Source organism: Grammomys surdaster, unplaced genomic scaffold, assembly GCF_004785775.1.
Source record: "Grammomys surdaster isolate TR1022 unplaced genomic scaffold, NIH_TR_1.0 125946, whole genome shotgun sequence".
NCBI classification, from domain to species: domain Eukaryota; kingdom Metazoa; phylum Chordata; class Mammalia; order Rodentia; family Muridae; genus Grammomys; species Grammomys surdaster.
Window position 1 is genome coordinate 3,672,051 of NW_021620768.1, and position 24,510 is coordinate 3,696,560.

At 49.6% G+C, this 24,510-nt stretch overlaps 2 protein-coding genes across 2 annotated transcripts in view; both read right to left on the bottom strand.

Annotated features, from left to right (window-relative positions):
• Positions 1–9,988: 9,988 nt before the first annotated feature.
• Slc27a3 (solute carrier family 27 member 3) lies at positions 9,989–14,684 on the bottom strand. Its single transcript, XM_028753307.1, has 10 exons — positions 13,925–14,684; positions 13,448–13,657; positions 13,084–13,242; positions 12,348–12,472; positions 11,906–12,100; positions 11,713–11,803; positions 11,397–11,595; positions 11,088–11,185; positions 10,855–10,985; positions 9,989–10,288 (listed from the first exon to the last, which is right to left on the bottom strand). The coding sequence occupies exons 1-10, from the start codon at positions 14,541–14,543 to the stop codon at positions 10,112–10,114; spliced, it is 2,004 nt and encodes a 667-aa protein (XP_028609140.1). The 5' UTR covers positions 14,544–14,684; the 3' UTR covers positions 9,989–10,111.
• A 1,564-nt stretch (positions 14,685–16,248) lies between these two features.
• The window catches only part of Ints3 (integrator complex subunit 3), a 43,619-nt gene continuing 35,357 nt past the window's right edge, over positions 16,249–24,510 (bottom strand). The window contains exons 21-30 of the mRNA XM_028753226.1: positions 21,167–21,320; positions 20,351–20,419; positions 19,537–19,612; positions 19,078–19,191; positions 18,738–18,786; positions 18,037–18,204; positions 17,654–17,754; positions 17,392–17,464; positions 17,070–17,226; positions 16,249–16,965 (exon numbers count right to left, since the gene is read on the bottom strand). Of these exons, the coding sequence (XP_028609059.1) occupies positions 16,888–16,965; positions 17,070–17,226; positions 17,392–17,464; positions 17,654–17,754; positions 18,037–18,204; positions 18,738–18,786; positions 19,078–19,191; positions 19,537–19,612; positions 20,351–20,419; positions 21,167–21,320 (1,039 nt within the window). The 3' untranslated portion in view covers positions 16,249–16,887. The remainder of the gene's footprint in view (positions 16,966–17,069; positions 17,227–17,391; positions 17,465–17,653; positions 17,755–18,036; positions 18,205–18,737; positions 18,787–19,077; positions 19,192–19,536; positions 19,613–20,350; positions 20,420–21,166; positions 21,321–24,510) is intronic.

The following is a 24,510-nucleotide window of genomic DNA, read 5'->3' on the forward strand; positions in this document are numbered from 1 at the left end:
AGGCAGGTGGATCTCTGTGAGTTCAAGGCCAGCCTGGTCTATACAGCAAGTTCCAGGTCAAAGGGGGGGGGGGGGCGGGAGCAGGAGAGAGGGAGAGAGAGAGAGGAGAGAGAGGGAGAGAGGGAGAGAGGGAGAGAGGGAGAGAGGGAAGAGACAGGGAGAGAGGGGAGGGAGGGGGAGAGGGAAGAGGGGGAGGGAGGAGAAGAAGAAGAGGGAGAGGGGGAGGGGGAGGGAGAGGGAGGGAGGGAGGAAGGAAGGAAGAAAAAGAAAAGAGAGAAAGAAAAGAAAAAATGTTTATAGCTGTTTTGCCTGTACTTGTGTTTGCACACCACATGTGCTCCTGGTGTTCGCAGAGGCCAGAAGAGGTCACTGATCCCCTGGAACTAGAGTTATTGATGGTTGTGAACCACCATGTATGAATGGAAGCCAGGGAGCAGCCAGTGCTCTTGACCACTGAGAGCTAGCCCTCCATCCCCTAACTGGAGTTCTTCCACACATAAGAACTTTCCAGAGCCAGGGAGATGGCTCAGGCAGTTGAGTGCCACACACACATGAGGACCTGAGCCAAAGCCAAGCACTATGTGTACCTATAAACCCAGAGGCAGGAGGATACCCTGTCTAGCTGAATAGGTGAGCTGCAGGTTCAATGAGAGACCGTTTTCCAACACAGAGGAGTGAAGGGAGGTTGAGGAGGACACATCATGTTGATCTTTAGCTTCCACACACATGCACATACACAGACACAGACAGACAGACACAGAGACATAGACAGACACACACATAGATACAGACAGACACACACAGACACACACATGCTCACGCACACAGATACAGACAGACACACACAGATAGACAGACAGGTACACACACACATACATGTGCACGCATGAGAACACACACAAGTGCATGCATGACTAAGAACATAGACAGACAGACAGACAGACACATATACACATGTGCACGTGCAAATAAGAACATACACACACACACGCATGCACGGACACACACACCCACAAGAACTTTCCAAATGAAAAAAGACAGGAAAAAAAATGGTCTCTAATCAACTAGGACAGTCTGATGACTCTCAGAGCTCACACAGAAGGGACAACGGTTTTATTCTTTCAGTACTTGCTGTCCTGTCTTTGTACCTTTTGCTTTTGTTTTAAGCTCAGAAGACACCCTTAAAACACTCAGTGTTGCCAATGTTTCCATTTGCTGTTGGGGACAGCATACCATGACAGGGACCGCCAGCAGTAGGCCAGGATGGAGACATCTCAGAAGCCCAAGGCAGCTCCTTGTAGAAAAGGATGACATCTGGGACCCTGAGAAGCAAGAGACACATCCCTCCAGGGGACCCACCAGCTGAAATAAGGGACTCCCTGCAGTAGGCCAGGATGGAGACATCTCAGTAGCCCGCAGCAGCTCTTTGTAAAAAACAGTTGTTCCCATTTCTCCTAACCTTAGCCCTGGACAACGGCTGTATAGGTTTCATTTGTTCATGACTGCTTTTCAGTTGTCCTCGGTGTGCATAATTATTCTGTTCTATCTGACTTTCTTACTTCTTTCTCCTTCTGCTCTGATGAATTCTGTGAAACTAGATGTTCCTTGATGTAATGATTCTTAAACAATTAAAAATTGAGGCATAGGGCACAGCACAGCACAGTCCTAATGGCCCAGGTGCATGCTGTGTGTTCTCATCTTGGAAACACTCTCTGCTTTCTTTCTCTCTCGCTCATTTGCTCGCAGCTTGAGGCTGCACACACTCTGCATTCACCTGAACACTCTGCTTTTCTCCTGTGCGCTTTTCTTTTCTTCAACTCTCACACTCCTACACTTCTCTGTGCGTTCCCCTCTCACTCTCACACACACCTCACACACACCTCATGCACTCTCCTTTCACTCACTCACACTCTCCATACACACCTCACATTCTCTCTTCACTCACTCTTCACATGCTCACTACCTGCTCTTTCACTCACCCACTCACCCACTCGCCTTTCTCTTGCCCCAGTCTTTTTTTTTTTTTTTTTGGTTTTTTGAGGCAGGGTTTCTCTGTGTAGCCCTGGCTGTCCTGGAACTCACTCTGTAGACCAGGCTGGCCTCGAACTCAGAAATCCACCTGCCTCTGCCTCCCAAGTGCTGGGATTAAAGGCGTGCGCCACCACCGCCCGGCCCCAGTCTTTTATTGTTACTCCAAAAGCAGATTAAAAAAAAAAAAAAAAAAAAAAAAAAAAGGACATTGTGGACTGAAGAGATGGCAGTGGCTGCTCTTCCAGAGGTCCTGAGTTCAATTCCCAGCAACCTCATGGTGGCTCACAACCATCTGTAATGGGATCTGGTGCCCTCTTCTGGTGTGTCTGAAGACAGCAATGGTGGTATACTCATATACATAAAATAAATAAATCTTTAAAAAAAAAAAGACATTGTATAATCATTGCCAAATCAAATTCAAAAGAATGACCACATCCCACAAACAATCAAGAATTACAATTGTTCCCCAAAGTTTCAAGCTTTCCCTATTCCCAGGCCTGTGGCCAAAATAATAATAATTGCAAACTTATCATTATTTAAACTTTAACTTTTAACTTATACTTCAGAGCTCAGAGCTCTGAGGTCAACTACTTGCATTTTCCTGTGAAGTTCTAATGATAAATGACATGGCCAAAGCTACCAGACAGTAGCCAGAAAGAATCAAGTTAACCCTTAAGTCAGTAGTTCCGCTAGCTTTCTGCTTCAGTATGTTGCACATACTCCTAAGAGTCCCAGTGTTTTGACTTAGTTTTACTAGTATATAATTTTATGCATTCTATACTTGCTTATCCAGGAACCACTCTCAAATGTTGTGTGAAACTTATTTCATAACTTCCATACTTTTTTTTCCTTTCTTGGGGTCCCAATGTTGGCTCTGTTTCATTTTCTAATAATTTCTTCAAACTTTCTTTGCAAGTCAAGCATTAGTCTGGAACTACCACTGTGCAGTTATTGCATTGTTTCTAAGATGAGAACACACAGCATGCACCTGGGCCATTAGGACTGTGCTGTGCTGTGCCCTATGCCTCAATTTTTAATTGTTTAAGAATCATTACATCAAGGAACATCTAGTTTCACAGAATTCATCAGAGCAGAAGGAGAAAGAAGTAAGAAAGTCAGATAGAACAGAATAATTATGCACACCGAGGACAACTGAAAAGCAGTCATGAACAAATGAAACCTATACAGCCGTTGTCCAGGGCTAAGGTTAGGAGAGATGGGAACAACTGTTTTTTACAAAGAGCTGCTGCGGGCTACTGAGATGTCTCCATCCTGGCCTACTGCAGGCAGTCCCTTATTTCAGCTGGTGGGTCCCCTGGAGGGATGTGTCTCTTGCTTCTCAGGGTCCCAGATGTCATCCTTTTCTACAAGGAGCTGCCTTGGGCTCCTGAGATGTCTTCATCCCTGTCATGGTATGCTGTCCCCAGTAGTTTGCTAATCTTGCTGCTGGTCAAGCTGCCGAATGGTGGGCCAACAGGAGCTTGTGTTCTTCACTGTCAGCCGGGTTTGTTGTCGTTGCTCTTTGGCACCTATTTCCCAGACCTGAGAATCAACCCTCCAAGGAGCCAAGCCTCCCGAGTTCTCAAAGCTATCTGATCGTCCTTCACTTGTTAGCTTTTTTAGTGATAGTTTATGGAGACATCTGGCTATCACCACCACACACACTTGCTAGGGTCTCACATGCTAAGCAAGAGATTTTTTTTTCTTTTTGGAGTGTATGTTTACATGTTTGTTCACCATGTGACCTAGTGCCACAGAGATCAGAAGAGGGTATTGGATCTGATGGAACTAGAGTTACAGATGACCAGTTTGGGGTGTGTGTGTGTGTATGTGTGCTGGCCTCAGCAGAGAACAGAGGTAAACTTCAAATGTTGCTACTTGGGAGCCACTCACCTCATCTGTAGCAGGATATTTATTCTGCTACATTGTATTCACAGTGAAGCTTGGTGATTAGGCAGTAGAAGAGGAGGTGGAGCTGGGAGAGAAAGAAAACAAGGGGAGGGGAGAGACAGAGGAAGGGGAGGAGAAGAAGGAGGCTATCAGCCATGGAGAACCACGGATGGGTCGAAAGCTGTCCTGGGTAGCAATTTCTATCAAAAGGTTAGATATTGGGTAATGACTCTAATTGTGTGGGCATCTTGTTGACTGAGCATTTCTAAATATATAAATCCTTTAGATAATCATTAAGCTTTAAGAGTCTCATTTCTACCCGGTACTGTGAGGATGGCAGATGTTGTCTGGGGTTCAGTCTAGTTTTGTGGATGCAGCATGGGGGATTGGCAGAGCCATCCCCCACACTGGCGTCTCGTGGGTGCCAAGACCTGTGCATCTAGCTAGCTGGAGCCTGAGTCGGTGCTGAAGAGCAGGGGGAACATGGTGGCTGCCTGGGAACAAACCAGACCGGGCACCATATTCTAAATATCTCCAGCTACACTCACCTTGTTTTGTTTTGGAGACAGGCTCTCACTATATAGAGCAATATAGCTTCCAACTCTCAGAGATCTGCCCACCTGCTTTCCTAGTTCTGGGGCTGAAGATTGCTTGTATTGTTTTTGAAATCAAGTCTCTCACTGATGAGGCCAGCAAACCCCAGATCTATTTGTTTCTGACTCTCCAGTGATGGGATTGCAGGACATTCAACTTCCTTGCTTTCTTTTTGTTTCTCTCTTTCTTTTCCAAGACAGGGTAGGGTTTCTCTGTGTAGCCCTAGTTGTCCAAGAACTCACTCTGTAGACCAGGCTAACTTCAAACTACCACCACCTTGCTTCTCCTGTTTTTTAAAAAATGATTTATTTATCCTTATTTCCTATGCATTGGTGTTATGTCTGCGTGTATGGGTGTGTGTGTGTGTGTGTGAAAGTATGGAATACTCTGGAGTTGCAAATAGTTGTGAGCTGCCATGTGGATGCTGGGAATTGAACTCAGGTCCTCCGGAAGAACAGTCAGTTCTTAACTCCTGAGCCATCTCCCCCCCACCCTTTTATTTATTAGTTTTGGTTTTTTGAGACAAGGTTACTCTGTGTAGCCATGGATGTCTTGGAACTTGATCTGTATAGACCAGGATGGCCTCAAATTCACAGTGACCTGCCTTGCTTCTACCTCCTGAGTGCTGAGATTAAGGGCATGTGTCATCTTGTCATCATGCCTGGCCATGTTCTGATTTCTGTGTGGCTGTTGAGTATAGAACTCAGGCCTCTAAGTTTGAATGCTAAGCATTTTGTTGTCTGTTTGCTCTCCAGCCTGTTTTTGCTTCCTTTGAAGTATCTCAGGCTAGCCCTGTCTTCAGTTCCTGAGTGCTAGAGTTACATGTGTGCACCAGCGTGGCTGATATGCCTTCCTTCTTCCTTCTCTCTTTTCCCTTTTTATTGTGATAAAGACTCTCTCTCTCTCTCTCTCTCTCTCTCTCTTTTTTTTTTTTTTGGTTTTTTGAGACAGAGTTTCTCTGTATAGCCCTGGCTGTCCTGGAACTCACTCTGTAGACCAGGCTGACCTTGAACTCAGAAATCCATCTGCCTCTGCCGCCCAAGTGCTGGGATTAAAGGCGTGCACCACCACCGCCCAGCTCTCTCTCTCTTTTTTAATCACACTTTTTCTTTTTCTTTCTTTTTTTTTTTTTTGAGATAATGTGTCTCTGTGTGCCCTGGCTGTCTTAGAACTTACTTTGTAAACCACACTGGCCTCAAACTCAGAGATCTGTCTGCCTCTGCCTCCCAATTGCTGTGTGCCACTACTGCTGGGCCTCAATTGAAATTTGAAACACTTGTGCTTCAAAGGGTATTTCCCAGGCTGGAGAAATGGGTCAGTGGTTATGTGCAGTGACTGTTCTTCCTGAGGACCCAGGTTCAATTCTCACCATCCACATGGCTTCTTACAACTGTCTGCAATTCCAGTCACAGGTGATCTGATGACTCCACAGGCACCAGGTATGTGTATATTGCACAAACATATATGTAGGCAAAATACACAGGTAAATAAAGTAATAAACACTAGATATTTATAGTTATTTATGGGGTGTGTGAACATTTCCAAACGCTAGGCATGGTGGCTCACATTTTTAATCTCAGCACTCAGGAGGCAGAGTGGGCAGATCTCTGTAAGTTCGAGGCCAGTCTGGTCTACAGAGCAAGTTTTAGGATACCCAGAGAAACCCTGTCTCCAACACACACACACACACACACACACACACACACACACACACACACACACGTATATGCATGTATATGAATACCTATACATATAGTCAGCTATAAAGTGGAATGAAACTTGGATACACCAATCTAAAATATGCTAAGTGAAAAAAACCATATAAAAGACCACATACCATATGATCTCATATCAAATTCTAAGCTGGGTGTACTAGTTGATGCCAGCTTGGGCTACACAGTCACTTCCTGAGCCAGGTTTTCCTGTCAGTAACTAATTAAAACAAACACAAGTATCTAGAATACACAAGTCTACAGACAGACAGTAGATGTGACTTTCAGTGCAGCATGAAAGAAGATGGGTAATGGTGGCTAATGGATAGGTTGTTCTCTCTGGGACAATGAAAACATTCTAAGGAGTTTTTTTTTTTCCTTTGTTTTGAGACGGGGTGGGGCTCTGTCCTGGACCTTCCAACCACAGCATCTAGAGTGGTTTAGGACAGATGTGCCACAGCGCTCAGCTCAAAGGGTAAACTGTAGTAGTGCCATAAAGTATCCACTGAGCTGGGGACAGGGCTCACTGAACACCTGTGTACCCTCCTGAGGTCTGAGACCTTACCTCACTCCCACAAAGAAATGCTGCCTCTGCATCCTTAGCCCCTAAAGACCCTAGAGGAGCAGCCAGGTGCTCGGGTCCCGCCCTCCGTTCATCTTTCTGTTTCAGGGCCAGCTAAGATAGAGGAAGCTGTACAGAGTCAGGTGAGCAGCCTGTCCCATCAAACATGGGCAACATAACTCTTCCAGCCTTTCTTGTACTGTCTGCACTTGCACAGTGATCCTGGACTCGAGCTGGGCAGGTCAGACTAGGAGGAGACTCCTGGCAGTCACTCCAGGGTGACTAAAATCTTCCAGCCGGAGGAGGTCAGGAGGGATGAGGCCCTGGAGGTAGGAAAATGTCAAGGCTACTTCAAACGGTGAAGCTTTGCAGGCCCTGAAGTCTTAGTCCCGGGTATCATAAAAGCATTCGCAGACAATTTACAAAGAGCACGGTGGCTGTGTCTTTGCTTGGAAACATTGAAAATTGAATTCCTAGAATTTTACACTTCTTTTCATTTTTCTCAATCATCTAAAAATATTACCCCACTCCCACCATACTATACAAATTCTATACAAAAAACAAAAACAAAAAACAAAAACAAAAAAACGAAACACATAGCTTTCAGATTTTTGTCTTGAGATGTGGTACCCCTCTGGCTGTTCTGTGTATCAAGGACACATGGCCTAAGTCCCCCACCAAGAACTTCACAGCACTGGGAGGCTGGGGAGATGGCTCAGTTGATAGAGATGTCTGTTGCCTAGCTGAATGACCCGAATTCGATCTCCAAGATCTATATGGTGACTTATATGTTAGGAGAAGAAAATGGACCTCAGCAAGTTGCCCTTTGACCTCTACATTCGCACTGTGGCTTTGCCCCTCCCCCAGTAAATAATTAAAAAAAAAAAAAAAAAAGACGGCATGTGAAACATTGTGATTCTGTCTTTCCGCTGTGGCTTCTCAGGGTAGCTTCTCAGGGTGGCAGACCATCTGAAGAAAGGACACCAGCCAGCAAAGTTTGCAACTATGTCATAATCCTACTTAATTTTGTTTCATTGTTTTTATACGAAAATCTAATTCTTTCACATCTTATTTTTAGTTTCAATTGTGGTAAATAGAAAACTTAATTCTTTTGAATGAAGGCAGCCTGAGACAGGGACATTCAAGGCTAGCCTGGACTACACAATCAGTATAAGGTCGACTGGGCTACAGTGTAAGCCTCTCTTTACAGGGAAAGCCTCTCCCACTGAAAACAAGGCAGCCTGCAAGCTTTTCTCTTTTATCACTAGTTGCAGCCTCTGAGATAGCACTGAGCAATAGCCGGTCCCAAGACTGGGGACAGAGTGCCAGAGTCCACCCCTGGGTCAGCCTTCTAGGTACTAGAGTCCCTTTCTCCTGGTCTGTGGTTAAGTGCAGCCATCCTGGGTTTTACAGCTAATGCTCTACTGCAGAGTGAGGTGTGAGGTCAGCATTTAGGCCAGCCCTGTTCAGTAGAAATGTGTGAGCCACAAGGAGAAAAACAGGAGTCACACTGAGTAAGGTGAATGATTTGGAAGAGTGTGTGTGTGTCTGTGTGTGTGGCTGGGGGAGAGCGTGAGCCATGTAATTCTAAATGTTTTAGTGATCCACGTAACTCTAAAGTAGCAATGTTCTAACAAGCCATGTTAATAAATGTAAAAAACATTATTTTGGTTTTTCAAAACAAAGTTTATGTTAGCCCTTGGCTGTCCTGGAACTTACTCTGTAGTCCAGGCTGGCCTCGAACTCACAGAGATCTGCTTGCTTCTGCCTCCCAAGTGCTGGGATTAAAGGTGAGTGCCACCACTAGCTGGCTACAGATTGTGTTTTTGACTAACCATACTTCAGTCTCTCTTTCATGTGGCTAGCAGCTATCCTAGCAGACAATGCAAGTTTGGGTCAATGAATTCACAAGGCAGGAGGCACCACTTAGCTTTGGGCCTGGAAGACCTGGGCAGAGGTGGTAGGACAGTTGTCAAAGAGGAACTGCTGTGAGGCAGCTGGCACATCTGCTAACCCACCCCACCCAGGCTTACCTCACCCTTGTACTCTTCCTGGGACAGATTGGAGAAGTGAGCAGTGAGCCAAAGTACTAATGAATCAGTGTGCAGACATTGCATTCATCTCAGTTAGCGTGGGCTCCTGGGCTCTACCTTCAGGGAGGCTGAACTGAGCCTGCGGGTGCACGTGGGGTGGGATGCAGGCTCTGGATCAGGAGGGCTGGAGGTAGGGGTCCAAGCTTTAGCGGTGAGGCATGTTTCTTTCCTTTACAAAAATAACTAGATAACCCTTCCTATTTATTTTCAAAGTTTATGTGTATGTGCCATCATGTACAGATGCGTATGCCATGCACACGAGCCTGGTGCCTGAAAAGGCCAGGCGGGTGCCACCTCCCCTGAAACTGGAGTGAAAGGCAGTTGTGAGCAGCCTGAGGCTTGATGAAGGTGCTGAGAACTAACTCTCCTCAGCAACAGCAGCAAGCGCTCTCAGCCACTGAGTCCTCTCCTGCCTGTTTAGGACCACTCATTTTGGGGAGGGGTGTGAGAGGGGGAAAGAAAGCAAAAAGAAACCGAGAACACTGTACACAACCACAGCTCCACATGTGAGGCACTCTGGCTCCTGGAGGACTGGAGCTCGTCACTTAGCCTTTCCAGATGGCGAACTTTCTAGATTCTCTTTCAGGAGGCAGAGTCTCCCCCCCCACCCCTCCTCCATTACTGCACCCCTGCATGGTCTCACAGCCCCACCTCAAGGGACTGTGGAAGTCAAGGGTTCCATCTCTTAAAGTCTATGATTGGCCACGAGTCTTGAGACTTCGGACTTCCTTCCCCCTCTCTGATTGGCTTCCGCAGATCACTGAATTCCCTTCTTCACCCCTCTCTGAGTTTATTTTACAGGGTTGAGACTTCCCAGGACCAGCCACACACAAGGCTGTGGTAAAGTGTGGGCAGGCAACAAAGGGGTGGCGTTTCTGAATGCCTCTATTTGCTTCTGCCACAGGAATCAATCCTTTGGGATCCTACAGCTCCAGAGACAGCAGTGTAAACGCAAAAGACATAAACATCACCCAGCAGGGCTTCTCCGGGACCAATCAGGGTCAGATGTGGTTATCAGAAAGGCTTAGCAACAGCTCAGGGCCACATAGGTCAGGACAGGAATGTGGAGCATGGGCGAGCAGCCCCACAGACACACGGAGATGGGTCAGGTAAGTTCCAACTGTTTATTACAAAATAATGACTCCATATAAAAAAGATACCTGAACCCCACCCCCTGGTACAGCCATGGTGGCCTGTACCCCCAGAGCCCCTCTCTCAAGCGGAAGATCTCAGATTCGAAGGTCTCCAGACAGGAGGGCATTATATCGGGCAGATGTGAGGGGCAGGTAGGCACCTATATCCTGGTCCAGAACATAGAGGGGGTCAGACAGTGCACTGGGGTCAAAGCCCTCATTTGCCATCCTAACCTTCTGCTGTTTGAAGGTCTCAGTAGTGGCCAAAGACTCCTGGGGAGAGAAGGGTGCCTTCAGAGTTGGAGGAAATGTAGTTTGTCCACTTAGCTCAGGTAACTTGCCTGAGCTGTTTAGGGGCAGGTATGGGGGAAGAGGACATTATATCAAATTAAGGTGAGGTGGCAACAGAGAAGAGAGTGAGCCAGGCCTAAAGGGGGAGGGGGATAAGCAGGGTGATCAGTGGGCAGGGCAACAGCTGCTGTATCTCAGGAAAGGACTGGCCTTGCAAGCATGCAGACCAGGATTCAATCACCTCAATCCAGGAAAAATGCTGAGACCAGGTGGAGCTGGGAGCATCTCTGAGAGTCACTGGCTAGCCAGTCTAACCTAACTGGTGACCTATAAGGTGGCCCTGTCTCACAGGAGGCAGCTGGCTCCTGAGAATGACATCCAAGGCTGTCCTCTGGCCTCCATACCCACAAGGACACACACACAAAATAAAGGGGGGAAGAGTCCCTTCTCCTCAAGGAGTATCCTATGTGGGGTTCCTTTGTGGAGTCTAAGAACCACTAAGTTACAAGATACATGACTGAGGAGTTGGGGCAGGAGCAGCTAGTTACCTGGAGCCTGAGGAATCGAGGTCGGGCATACGGTGGCAAGTTCTCAGAAACATGGGTGTAGAGCCGTACAAGGTCCAAAGCCTGCGGGGGCCGAAGGGCCAAGGCCGCCATGCCTGCTCGGCCTTCGTGTCCTGGTGGGTGCGGAGACACAAAAGCCCTTCTGTTCCTTGTGCCCAAACACTACTATGTGGGGTAGTGTGCTGGGTAACTCCCTGCCTTTCGTGTCTAAGCACCTGGCACAGTGACTCCATAGACATTCACCTCCTGAAGGAAGTCCAGGGCCTCCAAGACCTCGGCCACTTCAGTTGTGGCCACGTTCTCTCCCTTCCACCTGTTGGCAGAGCAGGGAGAAACTGAGAGACAGGCATTTTGGGAGTTTTGCTGAGGAGACAAAGAAGTTAAGGGGCAAATGGTGCTGATGAAGTCGGAGAAAGTTGGATGGGGTTGGACATGGGATGAGGAGAGAGAACAGAGTTGGGTTGCTGAGGTTTGGGTCACTGGGTTTGGAAGTCTGAGAAGATCAGAAAGTTACAGAGAGATACCTGAAGGTGTCTCCAGTACGATCGTGGAAGTGAAGAAAGCCTTGCTCGTCACAGACCAAGAGGTCCCCAGTATTGAAGAAAACGTCCCCAGGCCAGAAGACATCCTTCAGCAGCTTCCCCTGGGCCAGCTCTGGAGCCCCAGCATAGCCCAGGAAAGGAGACTGCTGGCTCACTGGGGCCACCAGGAGGCCTGGCTCACCTGGAAGAATTACTGGGGTCAGGAGTGGGTTACTCACCTGAATCCCTAGGCACCAACCCATCTCGGGTGCCAAGTTCAACCTCGTCTGCCAGCTTCACCTCCCGCCCAAGTACAAACCTGGAGATGAGGCCATGCAATGCCCCTGGGCATTCCGAACAGGTTCCCCTGTCATGACATCATATCGGATCAAGGAGAAGGGGAAGATGTGCTGGGGAGGGAGAGCCACACTGGGTCACATTAGCTTCCGGAGACTCTTTTGTCACCATCCCCCTTCAGCGCTGCGGGTTCTTGTGTCCACTCTGCCTCTCACCTTGTAAAGCCAGGACGCACGCCCCACTGCACCCTGCTGTCCTGTGTAGTTGAAAGTAGCCACGTTGCCCTCTGTCATGCCATAGGTCTCCAGAATCTGCAGAGGTCCAAAGCGACGCACGAACCTCTCCCAGGTGTCTGGGCGCAGGCCACTGCCCACTGCCAGCCGGACCTTATGGTCACACTCTGCCTTGCTCTGAGAGGGTAAGAGAGAGGTAGGAGCTCCAGCACTAAGCTTCCAGATCCCCAGAGTGAAGCCCTGTTCCTCAGTCTCCAGAACTCCTCCCATCGTGCTCCCTCTCAGCTTCCCCAGGTGTCAGAGGGCGGGGTCAGCTGTGGGCTCCTGGCTTGGTGCCATTTTTTTCTCCTGGTTTCTTCTCTCCAACTTCCAGATGACAGTCTTGGTGTCTCCTGTTATCTGGCCTGCTCTGTAGCCTACTCACCGGGGGCTGATTGACGAGGTACCGGCACAACTCTCCAATGTACTGAAACACCGTCACCCTGTGCTTCTGGCAATCCTCCCAGAACTGGCTAGCTGAGAACTTGGGTTTCAGCACCACGGTGGCCCCTGCCAGGAAACGCCAGGAAACGGGAGAGAAGGGAGAGTGAAGAGAAGACTCCAGGCACCACCGCTCCCTATGAAGGACCTGCTGGAGTCAGATCTTTAGCAGGATATGGTGGCCAAGTCCTTCTCCATTTGTGTTTAGTGAGGCTAATATTCCTTTCTGGAAAGTTAATACAACCCTTCTCTTTTGTTCTTTCTGCAATCTAGGGACTGTGAACTGTGCAGTTGCTCAGCCTGTGGCTCTGAATTGTGTAATGTTTCCTACTGTACCAGGAATTTTTGCGATAGGGAATGCCTCCCTCTATCTAGGACTTAGGGCAACTCCCTGGCAAGGCAGGCATAGATGAAACTCCAGCACTTGCTAGAGCAGTGGCTCAGTAGTTCTCAACCTACTACTGTACTACTCAACCTGCCTCCCTCGGGTCCCATATCATATGTCTACATAACAGTAGCAAAATTACAGTTATAAAGTAGCAACGGAATAATTTTATGGTTTGGGGTCACCACAACGTGAGGAACTGTGTTAAAGGGTCGTAGCACTAAGAAGGTTGAGAACCACTGTGCTAGAGGAATATGTGAGAGAGACTGAATAATGCCCAAGGAGAGAGACTAACCAATGCCCAAGCAGCCCACGATGCCTAGCAGGGAGCCAGACATGTGGTACAGTGGAAGCGCGAGGTAGATCACGTCCTCCTGGTGGACTCCACACAGCTGGTAGAATCCCTGGCACTGTAGCACCTTCAGATGACTGATTCGAGCAGCCTTGGGCAGGCCTGAAGGGTGGCAAGACAGGCATAGTCAGGGAGAGGGTCTGAGCTGTGTCCTGGAAAAGTAGGTAGTTTGGGGACTGGAAGGAGAGAAGCAGTGCCTGGGATGGTGTCTAGGGTGACCAGAAGGTGAAAGAGGCCCCAGTCCTCTCCCCCAGACCTTGCCACCCTCTGCCTCAGTGTCTGAGAAAGTACTGTATCCAGTCCTCACCAGTAGTGCCAGAAGTGAAGATGTACAGGCAGGTGTCCATTATGTTCTGGGGGGCAGAGAGGTACCCCGGCACTGGCTCATCCACTTGGGCTGCTGCCTCCGACAGCAAATTGCTGATTCCAGCAAGATTAGTTTCAGAGCCCGTCGCCCATAGGTGGAGCCCCATGGCTCTCAATGCCGGCAGGTCGGGCTCCAGGGACTCCAGGAACTCTACAAGGGCAGGCAAACCCAGCTTCGAGGCTTTCCGGCTACTCTAAAGCCTTCATCACCCGTTGGTTTGCACCGTCCCTGTGCAATGCTCTAGGGTGAGGGTGGTACTGTGGGGATCCCACGTCTGGCCTGGGACCTGTAATCCGACGGCTTAAGAATCCTTTGGGTTTAGCACATCCCTTTCCAAACCCAGGGCCTCTTATTCCCACTCACTTCCGCACCTCGGGTCTAAGGACCAGGCACGCCCTCTCTGGCTCGCAACCTTACCTGTGGCCAGCACGAGCACGCTCGCACCGCAGCTGCGGAGGCAGTGCAGCAGGGGCCCTCGGCGTAAAGCGGTGGGCACGAAGGCCGTGCGCAGGCCAGCTTTGGCCAGTCCGAACCAAATCCATAGGAATTCCGGGCCGGCTGGGAGGAGCAGCGCCACAGTCGCCCCGGGTGCCAGAGGGGGCGCGGTCGTCCCTCCAGCAGCCGCGTCTCCAGCCGCAGGCGCCACGCGTGCGCCTTCCCCGGTGCTGCCCCTGCCCGAGCCTCGGCGGCCCCCGGTCCAGCCCTGTGCGCGTAGGAAGGCGCGAGCTATCCGGTTGCTCTCGCGCTCCGCCTCCGCGTAGCTGAAGCGCTGCGCGCCGTGGATGAGGAAGGTGTGCGTCGGCTGCTCCCGGGCCAGGTGTGCGAGCCGCCAGGCCAGGCTGCATCCGCCCTCAGGGCTCTCCGGGTCGGCGGCCGCTGCGGCCAGCGCGCGGGCTCGAAGGGCCCTTTTGCAGCGGAGGGCGCGAACTGTGAAGGCTAGGTCTGCCGGCAGCCAGCGCAGCTGAGGCCAGAGGTCTAGCTTCAGCAGCAGAGGCAGCAGCAAGAGTAGGGGCAGCAGCAGCAGGAGGGCCGCCATGGTGCCCTGTTCCTTTAGTCCGTCCCAGCAGTTCACACACACTCCAGGTGGTCCTTCCCGAAACACTGAGCCCGCCTTGGTCCGGCTCCGAAAACCCTTCTCTCCGGAACGTGGCGCGCGTGCGCCAGCACCCGCCCTTCCCACCCAGCTTCTGCGGTGTGTCGCGGGAGCCAGGAGAGCGAGTCGGGGGCCGCCCGGCCCATCCCACAGCCCAGGCCCCGCCCTAGGCGCGCTCGGCTTTGGAATTTGACTGCTGGTAGCCAGCAGCCGGTTGGGTCTAAAGAGGTGCCTACCCTCAACCCCACAGCTGTGCATTTTCAAGGCCATCTAAGCTATTGGCTGGCTTATAGAGTCCTGGTCCAGGAGCCAGGGCATGTCTGTCATTCATCCCTTTAGTTGTTCTTTGTCACCCGTGATGGGATGGTACCATTGCTCTCCTCCCAAGGAGAATGAAGAATCTGGCCCCTGGCAAGATTGGTTCTGCAAGCCTGGGCAAGACAGCCAGATCCAAGTGCTGCCTTCAGCTACCAGCAGTAATAGCAACCCCCAGGGAATGCGTGGGAGCCTGAGAATTAAGTAGGGGAAAGGTGGGCCAATCTGCCAGATTTGTAGAGGGAGGCCCTTCATTTTAGACAAGGATACAATAATTGGGACCAGCCAGCAAATGCTTCCCATCCTGGTTTTAATCGGTGCAGTGGAAATTGGGGATGGGAAGAGGAAGAAAAAAAGGCCTCTGGTGGTTTAGAGTTTCAAAAGTAGTGGCTTTAAAGGATCATGGGTTCTCTCTCAGAAGAGGGAAATTGTCCAGGCTGAATGGAGTGTGTGCACTAAACATAGCCTTCACATCTCTCCTCAGCAAGGCATCAGATGTCCCTGGACAGGGAAGCTAAAGGCATGATCTGGGACTTTTCTCTGCTGCTGTATGGGGACAGTAAGCAGCCAGACTGGAAGAGCGTCTCTTGTCCCTGGTATTTGAACTTTCATCCTCTCTCCTTCAAAACTCAATGTAGAGCACCCTTTCCTGCCCAAACCCTTGGAAATGGTACACTTTTTTAATTAAGTGGAGGACAAACACTAGCTTTTGGAGGATATAGTTTTAGGTGTGTAGATTATGTGCACTTTTTTTTGTGTGTGAATGCACGTGTATTCACGGGTGTGGAGGCCCAAGGTAGAGGTCAAGAATCCTCCTAGATCACTCTTCATCTCGTTCAGTGAGGTAGGGTTTCTCAACTGAACCCTGAGCTCACTGATAGTAGTGTAGCTAGCTAGCCATCTGACTCCAGGGATCCAATCTTTGCCTTCTGAGCTCTGGGATCACAGGCAAGTCGCCACCTCAACCTAAGATTTACATGGGTTCTGGGATCAGAACTCTGGTCCTCAGGCTTGTGTAGCAAGTGCTTTATCTACTAAGCTACCCCTCCCCACCCCAACCCCACATCCCTAAAGATGAAGTTCCTGAGAAGCAATGGGCAAGGCCAGCCTGCAGGGAGACGGTGCCAGCATCAGCTTCTAAGTGGAAAGGTTAGATGCCTGACTCACACTCTAGTGGGAAGAATATCCAGAGAGCAAAGCCAAGAGCACTGGAGACACTGTGTGTGTAGGGGACACTGTGTAGGGGACAGAGAGGGGTACAAGTAGAGACATCAAATTAAACAGAGGCACCTATACATACAGGATGAACATAGAGGTCAACTCAGGCACAAAAGATGTTCTGGCTTGTTTCATTATCACTTAAAAACAATTTAAAACTCGATTATCTTTGCCAAAAGAAAAAGCAAAAACAGAACCACAGAAAATCAGGTCATTTGACAGTTCTGAGGAACTTGCCTCCGGGACTCCCCTGGGCTCTGGCTCAGCTTGAAGTGCCAATGCTGGGCCAACCCAAGCATCCCAGGTGCAGCAAGAGCTTCTCACGCTGTCATCGGGTTCTTTTCTGAAGGCTGTGGCATTTGTCCAGATGGGCACCGCCCACACCAGGTCAGATACCCATTTCACACTGGTGTAATGACCATGGTCCACAGACTACAACCGTCTGTTCAGAACAAATGCAGACTGCAGGGAAGCAGGAAGGAATGCCCACTCACACAGCATCATCCAGTTTCTCTACCCAGCAGCCTCTTGATCACTCCCTTCTCTGTCCAAATGGCTCTTTGGAGACTTGGGGAGGAGCCAGGGGCAAAGGACTTCCACCATGATCTGTTTTTCGCACAGCCTCTTGCTGCTGTGAGAACCTACCAGGGAGCAGCAGTGGAGAGGGGTGAGACGAGCTGGAGGCCCTGGGGTATGAGGAGGGTGGGGCTGCATGGATGTTTCTCAGGCTGGGGCAGGCTGGGAATGCCAGGCCTCAGTCACTGTCAGAACCCACAGCAGAGGAGCCTTTTCGTTTTCGTTTGGTGGGCTTAGGCTTTGTATCTTCTTCCTCCTGGAAGAAATGAGGGGAGCAGAAGGCCATCACTAACCTGAGCAGCAGCTGGCCACACCCCACCTGTACCCATCACTCCCTCCTGTGCACAGGCTGAGGCTCACCGAGGCACTGCTGGAGCCTGACTCTTCTTCAGCATTGGGGGGCTGGGCAGTGTTCTTTCGACTTCGAGGGCTGGACAGAGCTGCCTTCCGCCGGCTCTTGGGTGGCTTAGTGGAAGAGTCCTCATATTCCTCCGCCAGGGAGAAGAGGTCACTGAACCTAAGAGATAGGACAGGCTTTCTGAGATAAGTATCCTGAGATAAGCCCCTCCCACCTCGACACCTAAACCAAGTCTGTTTCTTAACTCCAGGGTCTTGCTGGTCATTAAGTTAATGTCCCTAGCAGACCTCTTCTCCCCAAAGCCCAAAGCAGAAGGAGCCTCACTTCATCTTGTGAGCTTCGTCACAGCTTGCCTGGACATGCTGCAGCGCCTGGAGGATCGGTGTCTGGCTAAAAACTATGGAAAGGAAGCAGTTTACGTGTCAGAAAGCTTACTACATAGCACAGAAAGTTATTTCTTCTGTGGGTTTGATCAGTGGTCCTGGTATCTCATCCCTGCCCCAACTGGCTGTAGGGGATCTGAACCAGGACAGCACCTCCCCCAAACTGGCCCAAGAGGAAGGGAGGAGGAAGAGAGGCAGCATACAGTTCTGCTTGGTGTTGGCTAGGTTGAGTCTTAGGTTGTCCAAGTGTTCCAGGATCTGTTCCAGGGTCAGCTGGGCCAACTTGCTGCTCGAGCTTCTTAGGCTACATGGGAAGGCAGAGAGTCAAATACTGTCTACTCCTCCAGTGTCCCTCCTTAGGTCAGAGACAGTCCTAAGTGACACAGTACTGGGGAGGATTCAAGAGGGTGTTCAGCTGTGGGACTCAGGAATGGTGGTCCTGCATATCATATGTCTTCAGACCTTCAGATGTCACTCACAAACCAATCGTATAGGACTGGCAACCCAGCATCCCTAGGCAGCAGTCACCGCAGACTGCCCTGGTGATGACCTCCTGGGCTGGCTAGGAGGCAGGGACCGTGCCCACCTCTGCCTCTTTCGGGGAAGGCTGTTGTTCTTGATGAGCAAGGCTTTGATGTGCTCCGCCAGCAGCTCATCGTGCTTCATGCACCAGTGCCTCAGGATGCTGGTGGTGAACTGGTCATCGGGATGGCAGGGCCTGCTTAGCACCATCTTCACCATCTCCTCACTGGGCCTAGGAATCAAAGCACGCTGGCTTCATGCACACATGGATGGCTTGCCTTGGGAATGGCTACATAGTGTCATTTACTGATTTCCCAAACCCCAGTCTCTTAGCCCCGGTGGCTTCCTGCTCTCACATCCCACTCGCCCTTCTCTTTGGGCCAAGGAATGCCTGGTTCCATTGTCTGTAGAAGCCAGATGAGAAGGGAGATTCCTCCACTTCTGTGTGGTACAATGCTACAGTCCCCACAAGGCCCTCCCCAACTTCTCACTTTCTCTTAGCAGCTGGGTCTTCTGTCAGAGTGATGAAGGTAGCTGTGGTCCCTTGCCCCTGACCCTTCCCTTTTGATGAGCCTGTCACAGGCTGAGGAGTGTGAGGAATAGAGGGCACAGCAGGAAACAGGGATGTCTCATCCCCACCTCCCACCTCTGAGGGTAGGGAAGGCAGACAGCCATGGCCATGAAAGAAAGCACGGCCAAAGGAGCAAAGCCCAAGAGCCTCAGCATCTCGTGGGAGGGTGGGACCCAGAGCCACCGAGAACTCACTTCTCTCTTCGGAGCTGAAGCAGGAGACAGGACAGGGCCTCTGGGTGCTCTGTGGGGGAGGAAAGAGGTGTTCAGGGGAATGTATCATTTCAGGAGGGGAAGGTACCTCTTCTACCTCTCCAACAGCCACCGGAACAGAAAGAACAGGCCTGACCAAGAACCAGCAAGAATCTACCGCCTCACTCAGTCTGCAGCTGCTGAGGCCTGGTTCTCTGTCCAGAGAAGGCCTGTAGGGCCATCTCCAGAGCACAGTATGTCTTGGTGGTGAGGAGACTCTGGATTACCTCAGAAGCCTGAAGGCTTCATCTTCCCTCCTCCCACAGCCCATGGTCCTACTCACCCTTGTATTTGAGGTGCTGGAGAATAGGGATGATGGTCTCCAGGGGGATGTTGTGGGCCAGGAAGAGCTGCCAGGCACAATACTGCTCAAAGGTTTCCCAATCTAGGCTCTGAACTGAAAGAGACAGAAGAAACCCCGCTGTCTGCCTGCTGCCTGCCTGCCTGCCATCTCTCACACACAGCTAACCCACTGACTGGTAGGATCCTAAACAGATGGAACCAAATCTAGATCCTGTCGGTCCCCAGACCACATGGACTGCTAGTATCTGGAGGACACTACATTCCTGGCAAGCCCAGGGCTGGAGAGATGAGGGGAAGTAGCCTTTCCATGCTACAGAGAAACGCACAGACATCAGATGCCACAGTACTCTACTTCTCCACTTCCTACCTCCACAACCACTTTCCTGTCACTAAACACAGTTGGTGTCCCTTTCCTCTCCCGGTTACCTGAGTTACTTACTGAGTATGTTGAGGACTGAGTCCTTCCGAAACATGACCAGGTTCCCCATCATCACATGACAGACCAGCTCCTGGAGCTAGGCAGAAGGAAACATCAGACCTATTAGCTCTAAGAGAGGTCAAAGGGCAAGAGAGTAAGACACAAGATTCTGAAGGGTGAAGGGGTCATGTACAACAACAATAGGCTTGCAGGAGAACAGGCCTGTTAAGTGAAAAAACTACCCACACTCTGATGTCAAAGAGAGAAAACGAATCACACCTAACCGGTGAGCTAGGCCTGAAATAAGAAGACCCTGTGAGGCTGAGCTCCGACCCAGTGTGGGCAGGGAAAGGCAAAGGAAGGATTCTCACTGCTGAGCCCCTCTCTGAGTGGGAACTGAGTAGCTATGAGTAGAAATGAGACCCACGCCATTCAGATATGGACCTATGCAAAGCTATAATCTCTAGGGGTCCTGTGCATGGGGAAGGTCAGGTAGAAGTGGCCCAAACATTTTTATTATGAGCTAAAGAGAAGACCAGGCAAGAGCAAAACACATGACTAAGCATGCATGCACACATATACACACCTGCCCACCCTCAGCTTTCCCTGCACAAACAGGAACTTCCAGAGAACATGGAGAAGTATCAGGAGGGATGGGCTTGACCCCAGCCTCTCTTGAGCTTTGCTTGCTCTTCCTAGCCCTAATGGCCTAAATAGCACCCACATGTAGTAGGAGGCAGAGTGCCTGAGGAATGTGGGCTTCCAAGGCCTAGAGAGAGAATGCAGACCCTCATTTCCCAAGTCCTGCCCTCTAGGCCTTGTTGGCAATGTCTACCTGTGCAGAGTCAATAACAGCCACAATCATGTTCAGCAGCTCCCCACTCCTCAAGGTTTCGTCTGGAAACTAGAGAGAAAAAGAAAGGGCAGGAGTGTGGGCTGGGCCCATGGCTTTCATCTAGCCTGCCCCACTTCTTATCACAAAGTAGGGTTCTGGTCCTGCACAGAACCAAACAGCTACAAATCTGGGAATCTACACCTTGTAAACCCCAGGTTTCAGTATCTGTGTATGTCCATCATGAGCAGACTGTGTTTGAAAAGAGGAATGCTGAAGAAAAAAAAGGAAAAAAAAAAAGAGGAATGTTGTGCGGGGTGAGGTGGAGGTGTGGTGAGAGATAAAGCCAGAGCTGACAGAGATTGGACATAATCCTCAGTTCTGTGGGAAGTGTAATTACACAAACCTTTGTATGCCTGGCAATGCAGATATCCAATCTGAGTAGACTCTCGGCCACAGAAAAGGTTCAAGTGCGTGCGTGCGTGTGCGTGTAGGCACATGTTGGGTAGTAGACAGGTCCTCAGGCAAAGAAAGATCAAGGAGGATACCACTGTATCTCTGCCTCCCTCCAGGCCTGGCTGTGATCACAGTTCCTCCTGCCATGCCCACACCCTGAGCCCTCATTTCCCTCTTCCTGGGAACATTTGCCAAGAAGAGGAAGAACTGATACCTTCTCCTGTATCCCAGCTCTGAGAGAAGATTTGAAGTCATCAGGGAAATGAAAGTGAGCCTCCACTACAGAGGACGGGCCTTTTAGTCAACAAAGAAGGTCTGGACAAACATTTCCCACCCTATATGGACCCTTGTGGAGGCACTGACCTCTGTGTAGATGGAAGGCGTGAGGTGGCACAGCAGCCGAACATCATCCTCTTGGCAAGCCTTCATATCCATCATTAGACAGGTGTGCAGATCACCCAGCTGGGTAGCCTGGGCAAATGACTCGTACAGGTTCATCTTCCCTGCAGCTGCTTTGCTGCAAAACCAGTTGGGCCTAAGCCAACAGTGCAACCCAGCACCAGGGCTTCAAACATCCCCAGGGAGGTGCCCATTCTACCTTTCAAGCTCAGTGCTCATGGACCCCACATCCCTCCTTATCTTCTCCAAGAGCCCAGAAATTTTGGGGCCAGGAGGCGCTTTTCCTCCCAATGCTGTTTTTTGTTGACACTGTGTTCCCTTTTGTTTATTGAGATGTGGCTTCACTACGTAGCCCTGGCTGACCTTGAACTTGCCTCATTATGTGCATCAGGCTGACCTTAAATTTACAGAGATCCACTTGCCACTCCCTTGCAAAGAAGCTAGAATTAAATGTGTCCACCACTAAGTCCAGCTTCCCCAATGTTCTAACTATCAGCAGTGAGAGGAATGTCTCCTGAGAGCAGAGGGAAGGACTCCTGTCATACCAGAGAAGTAGCAACTAACACTATATACAAAGTCTAAATAGAGCTGAGGCTTAAGTGTGAGAACTAAAACCATGTGTCTCTCAGACAAGAACACTCATAGAGCTGGGCCTAGTGGCACACACGTGTATTCCAGTACTCAAGAGGAGGAGGCAGGAGGATCTTTAAAGGCTCTGAAAACCTGTCTCAAAATGAAACAAAACCTCCCAGTAGGCCAGTCAGTACTTAGGAGGCAGAGGCAGGAGGACCACGAGTTCAAGGTCATCTTTAGCTATAAAGCAAGCTTGAGACCAACTTCAGCTATGTCAGACCATCTTAAAAACAATAAGCTCAGCATGGTGCTGTGCACCTTTGATTCCAGCACTCAGGAGGCAAAGGCAGGTAGATCTCTGAGTTTTACAGAGTTGAGTTCTAGGACAACAAGGGCTAACCCTGAGTTTTCTCTACACTGAGAAACTTTGTCTTAAAAAAAACAAGTAAATAAAATAAACAAAACCAAACCCAAAGGACGGAGGTAAAGATCAGTGTCAGTCCTTGTCTAACATGGGCTCACTCCTCACAAAGACCAGATCACAACCTATGTCAGAGAGCACATCAAGAAATGAAGTTTGGTTACTCCTCACCAATGCAAAAACAAAGTAACTACATGGCCCAGTAGCCAGTGCAGTTCTTGTCCTGGGTATATATCCAAGACACTGAAGAATGTATGCACACAATAACTGTAAACTGGTAATCATAGAAGCTGCATTCACAAATGTACAAAACAGACAAAAAAAAAAATATTGCATATTGGGCTGGAGAGATGGCAGAAAAGCACTGTTCTTCCAGAGGTCCTGCGTCCAATTCCCTACATGGTGGCTCACAATCATCTGTAATGGGATCCTATGCACTCTTCTAGTGTGTGTGTCTGAAGACAGCTGCAATGTACTTGTATAAATAAAAATAAACAAATCTTTAAAAAATAAAAACAAAGCTTGCCAGGCAGTGGTGGCACATGCCTTTAATCCCAGCACTTGGGAGGCAGAGGCCAGCCTGGTCTACAGAGTGAATTTCAGGACAGCCAGGGCTACATAGAAAAACCCTGTCTCGAAAAACCAAAAACCAAAAACCAAAAAAAAAAAAAAAAAAAAAAAGAAGACCTTGCATATCTATACATTAAAAGACATCCAGCAAGGGATAAACAACTGACCAACAAAACACACCAAATGCAAAGATTTGAAAACACTATGCTGAGCCACAAGAAGCATCCGTTGCCCGGGTCTGTGTCTATGAAGCACTCAGAAGAGTCTTAGCTACAAACCGACAGAGACAGCAGCTCAGCTGGTGCAAGATCCTAGGGAAAGGGGAGAGTGGATGGCAAAGTGGCTGCTCGACAGTATAGGTTTCTCTCTGGGATGATGAAGGGTTTTTAATTAGGCAGCAGAGATAGTTAGCATCCAAGGGCATGTTAAAACCAATCAAACTGAACCAGGCATGTTGGTGTACACCTTTAATCTCCAAACTTGGGAGGTAGAGTCAGGAGTATCTCTGAGTTTGAGGCTAACCTGGTCTACATTGTGAGTTCCAGGACACCCAAAGCTACACAGAGAAATCCTGTCTTGATGAACAAAACAAAAAAACCCTCCTGAGCTGTAAGCTTTGTTTGTGTATAAGTGCATGTTCCTGTATGTTTAGGCCAGAGGGTGGCCTTGAGAATCTCTCTCAGGAGCCATCCCCATGGGTGCTGGGGATCGAACTCAGGTCTTAATTCCATGCTTATACTGTAATAATTGAGCTATAAACCAATCCAACTCCTGGTTTGTTTTGTGTGTGCCCCCCCCCCCCCCAGTTTCTCTGTGTTGACTTGGAGCTGTCCTGGCTGTCCTCCATTTCAGAGATCCATCTGCCTCTGCCACTATCACCCAGCATGATTTTTTTTTTGGGGGGGGGGATGGGGAGGGCAGGGGGTAGGGACACACGATCTAACAGACCAGGCTGGCCTCAAACATATTCTACAGGACTGGCAAGATGGCCTAGTGGGTAAAGACACTTGGTATGCAGTTTTTCTGCATTTGATCACCAAAACTCATCTATAAAGGTGAAAAGAGAAACTCCACACAAACTGGAGGAAAAATGTCCTAAGGCTGGCCTTGAATTCCTGATCCTTCTACCCCCAAGCCCACGACTCCTGGAAGAACTGTATACTTTAAAGGGTGAGTTGTCCAGGTCTTGTGAAACTGGCCTGTCATCCTAGATACTTGGGAAGCTGAAACAAGAGGATTACAAGTTCAAGATCTGTTTGTGCTACTAAGCAGGCTTAGAGGCAGCCTGGCAGCTAGTCTGGGTCTAGTTGTGCGTGTCTGCAATCCCAGCACTTAGGAGGCTGAGCCAGGAGGATAAGGAGCTTGAAGACCAGCCTAGGCTATATAAAACAAACACACACCACCAACAGCAGCGAAGAGGCTAAATATACAGCTCAGTAGCTCCATCCTCTGCTGCAAAACTGAACAAAGACAATCAGCAAAGCACTCAATGTATGTCCTGTTTTGAAATGAAATATCCCCTCAAAGCTCATGAGTATCCCATCACTGCTGCAACTGAATCCTTTTCAGTCTTGAGAAGGATCTCTTCTGCTTCCACCTCCAAAATGCTGAGACTGCAGATTAGAACCTGATAACACTGATGGATTCACAATTCGACAGCAAGATTGGAAGGCAGTGGAAATTTCCCGGAGCCCGTGGCCTAGTTGGAGGCACTGGGGCACGTGTTCAGAAGGTATATTTCTGT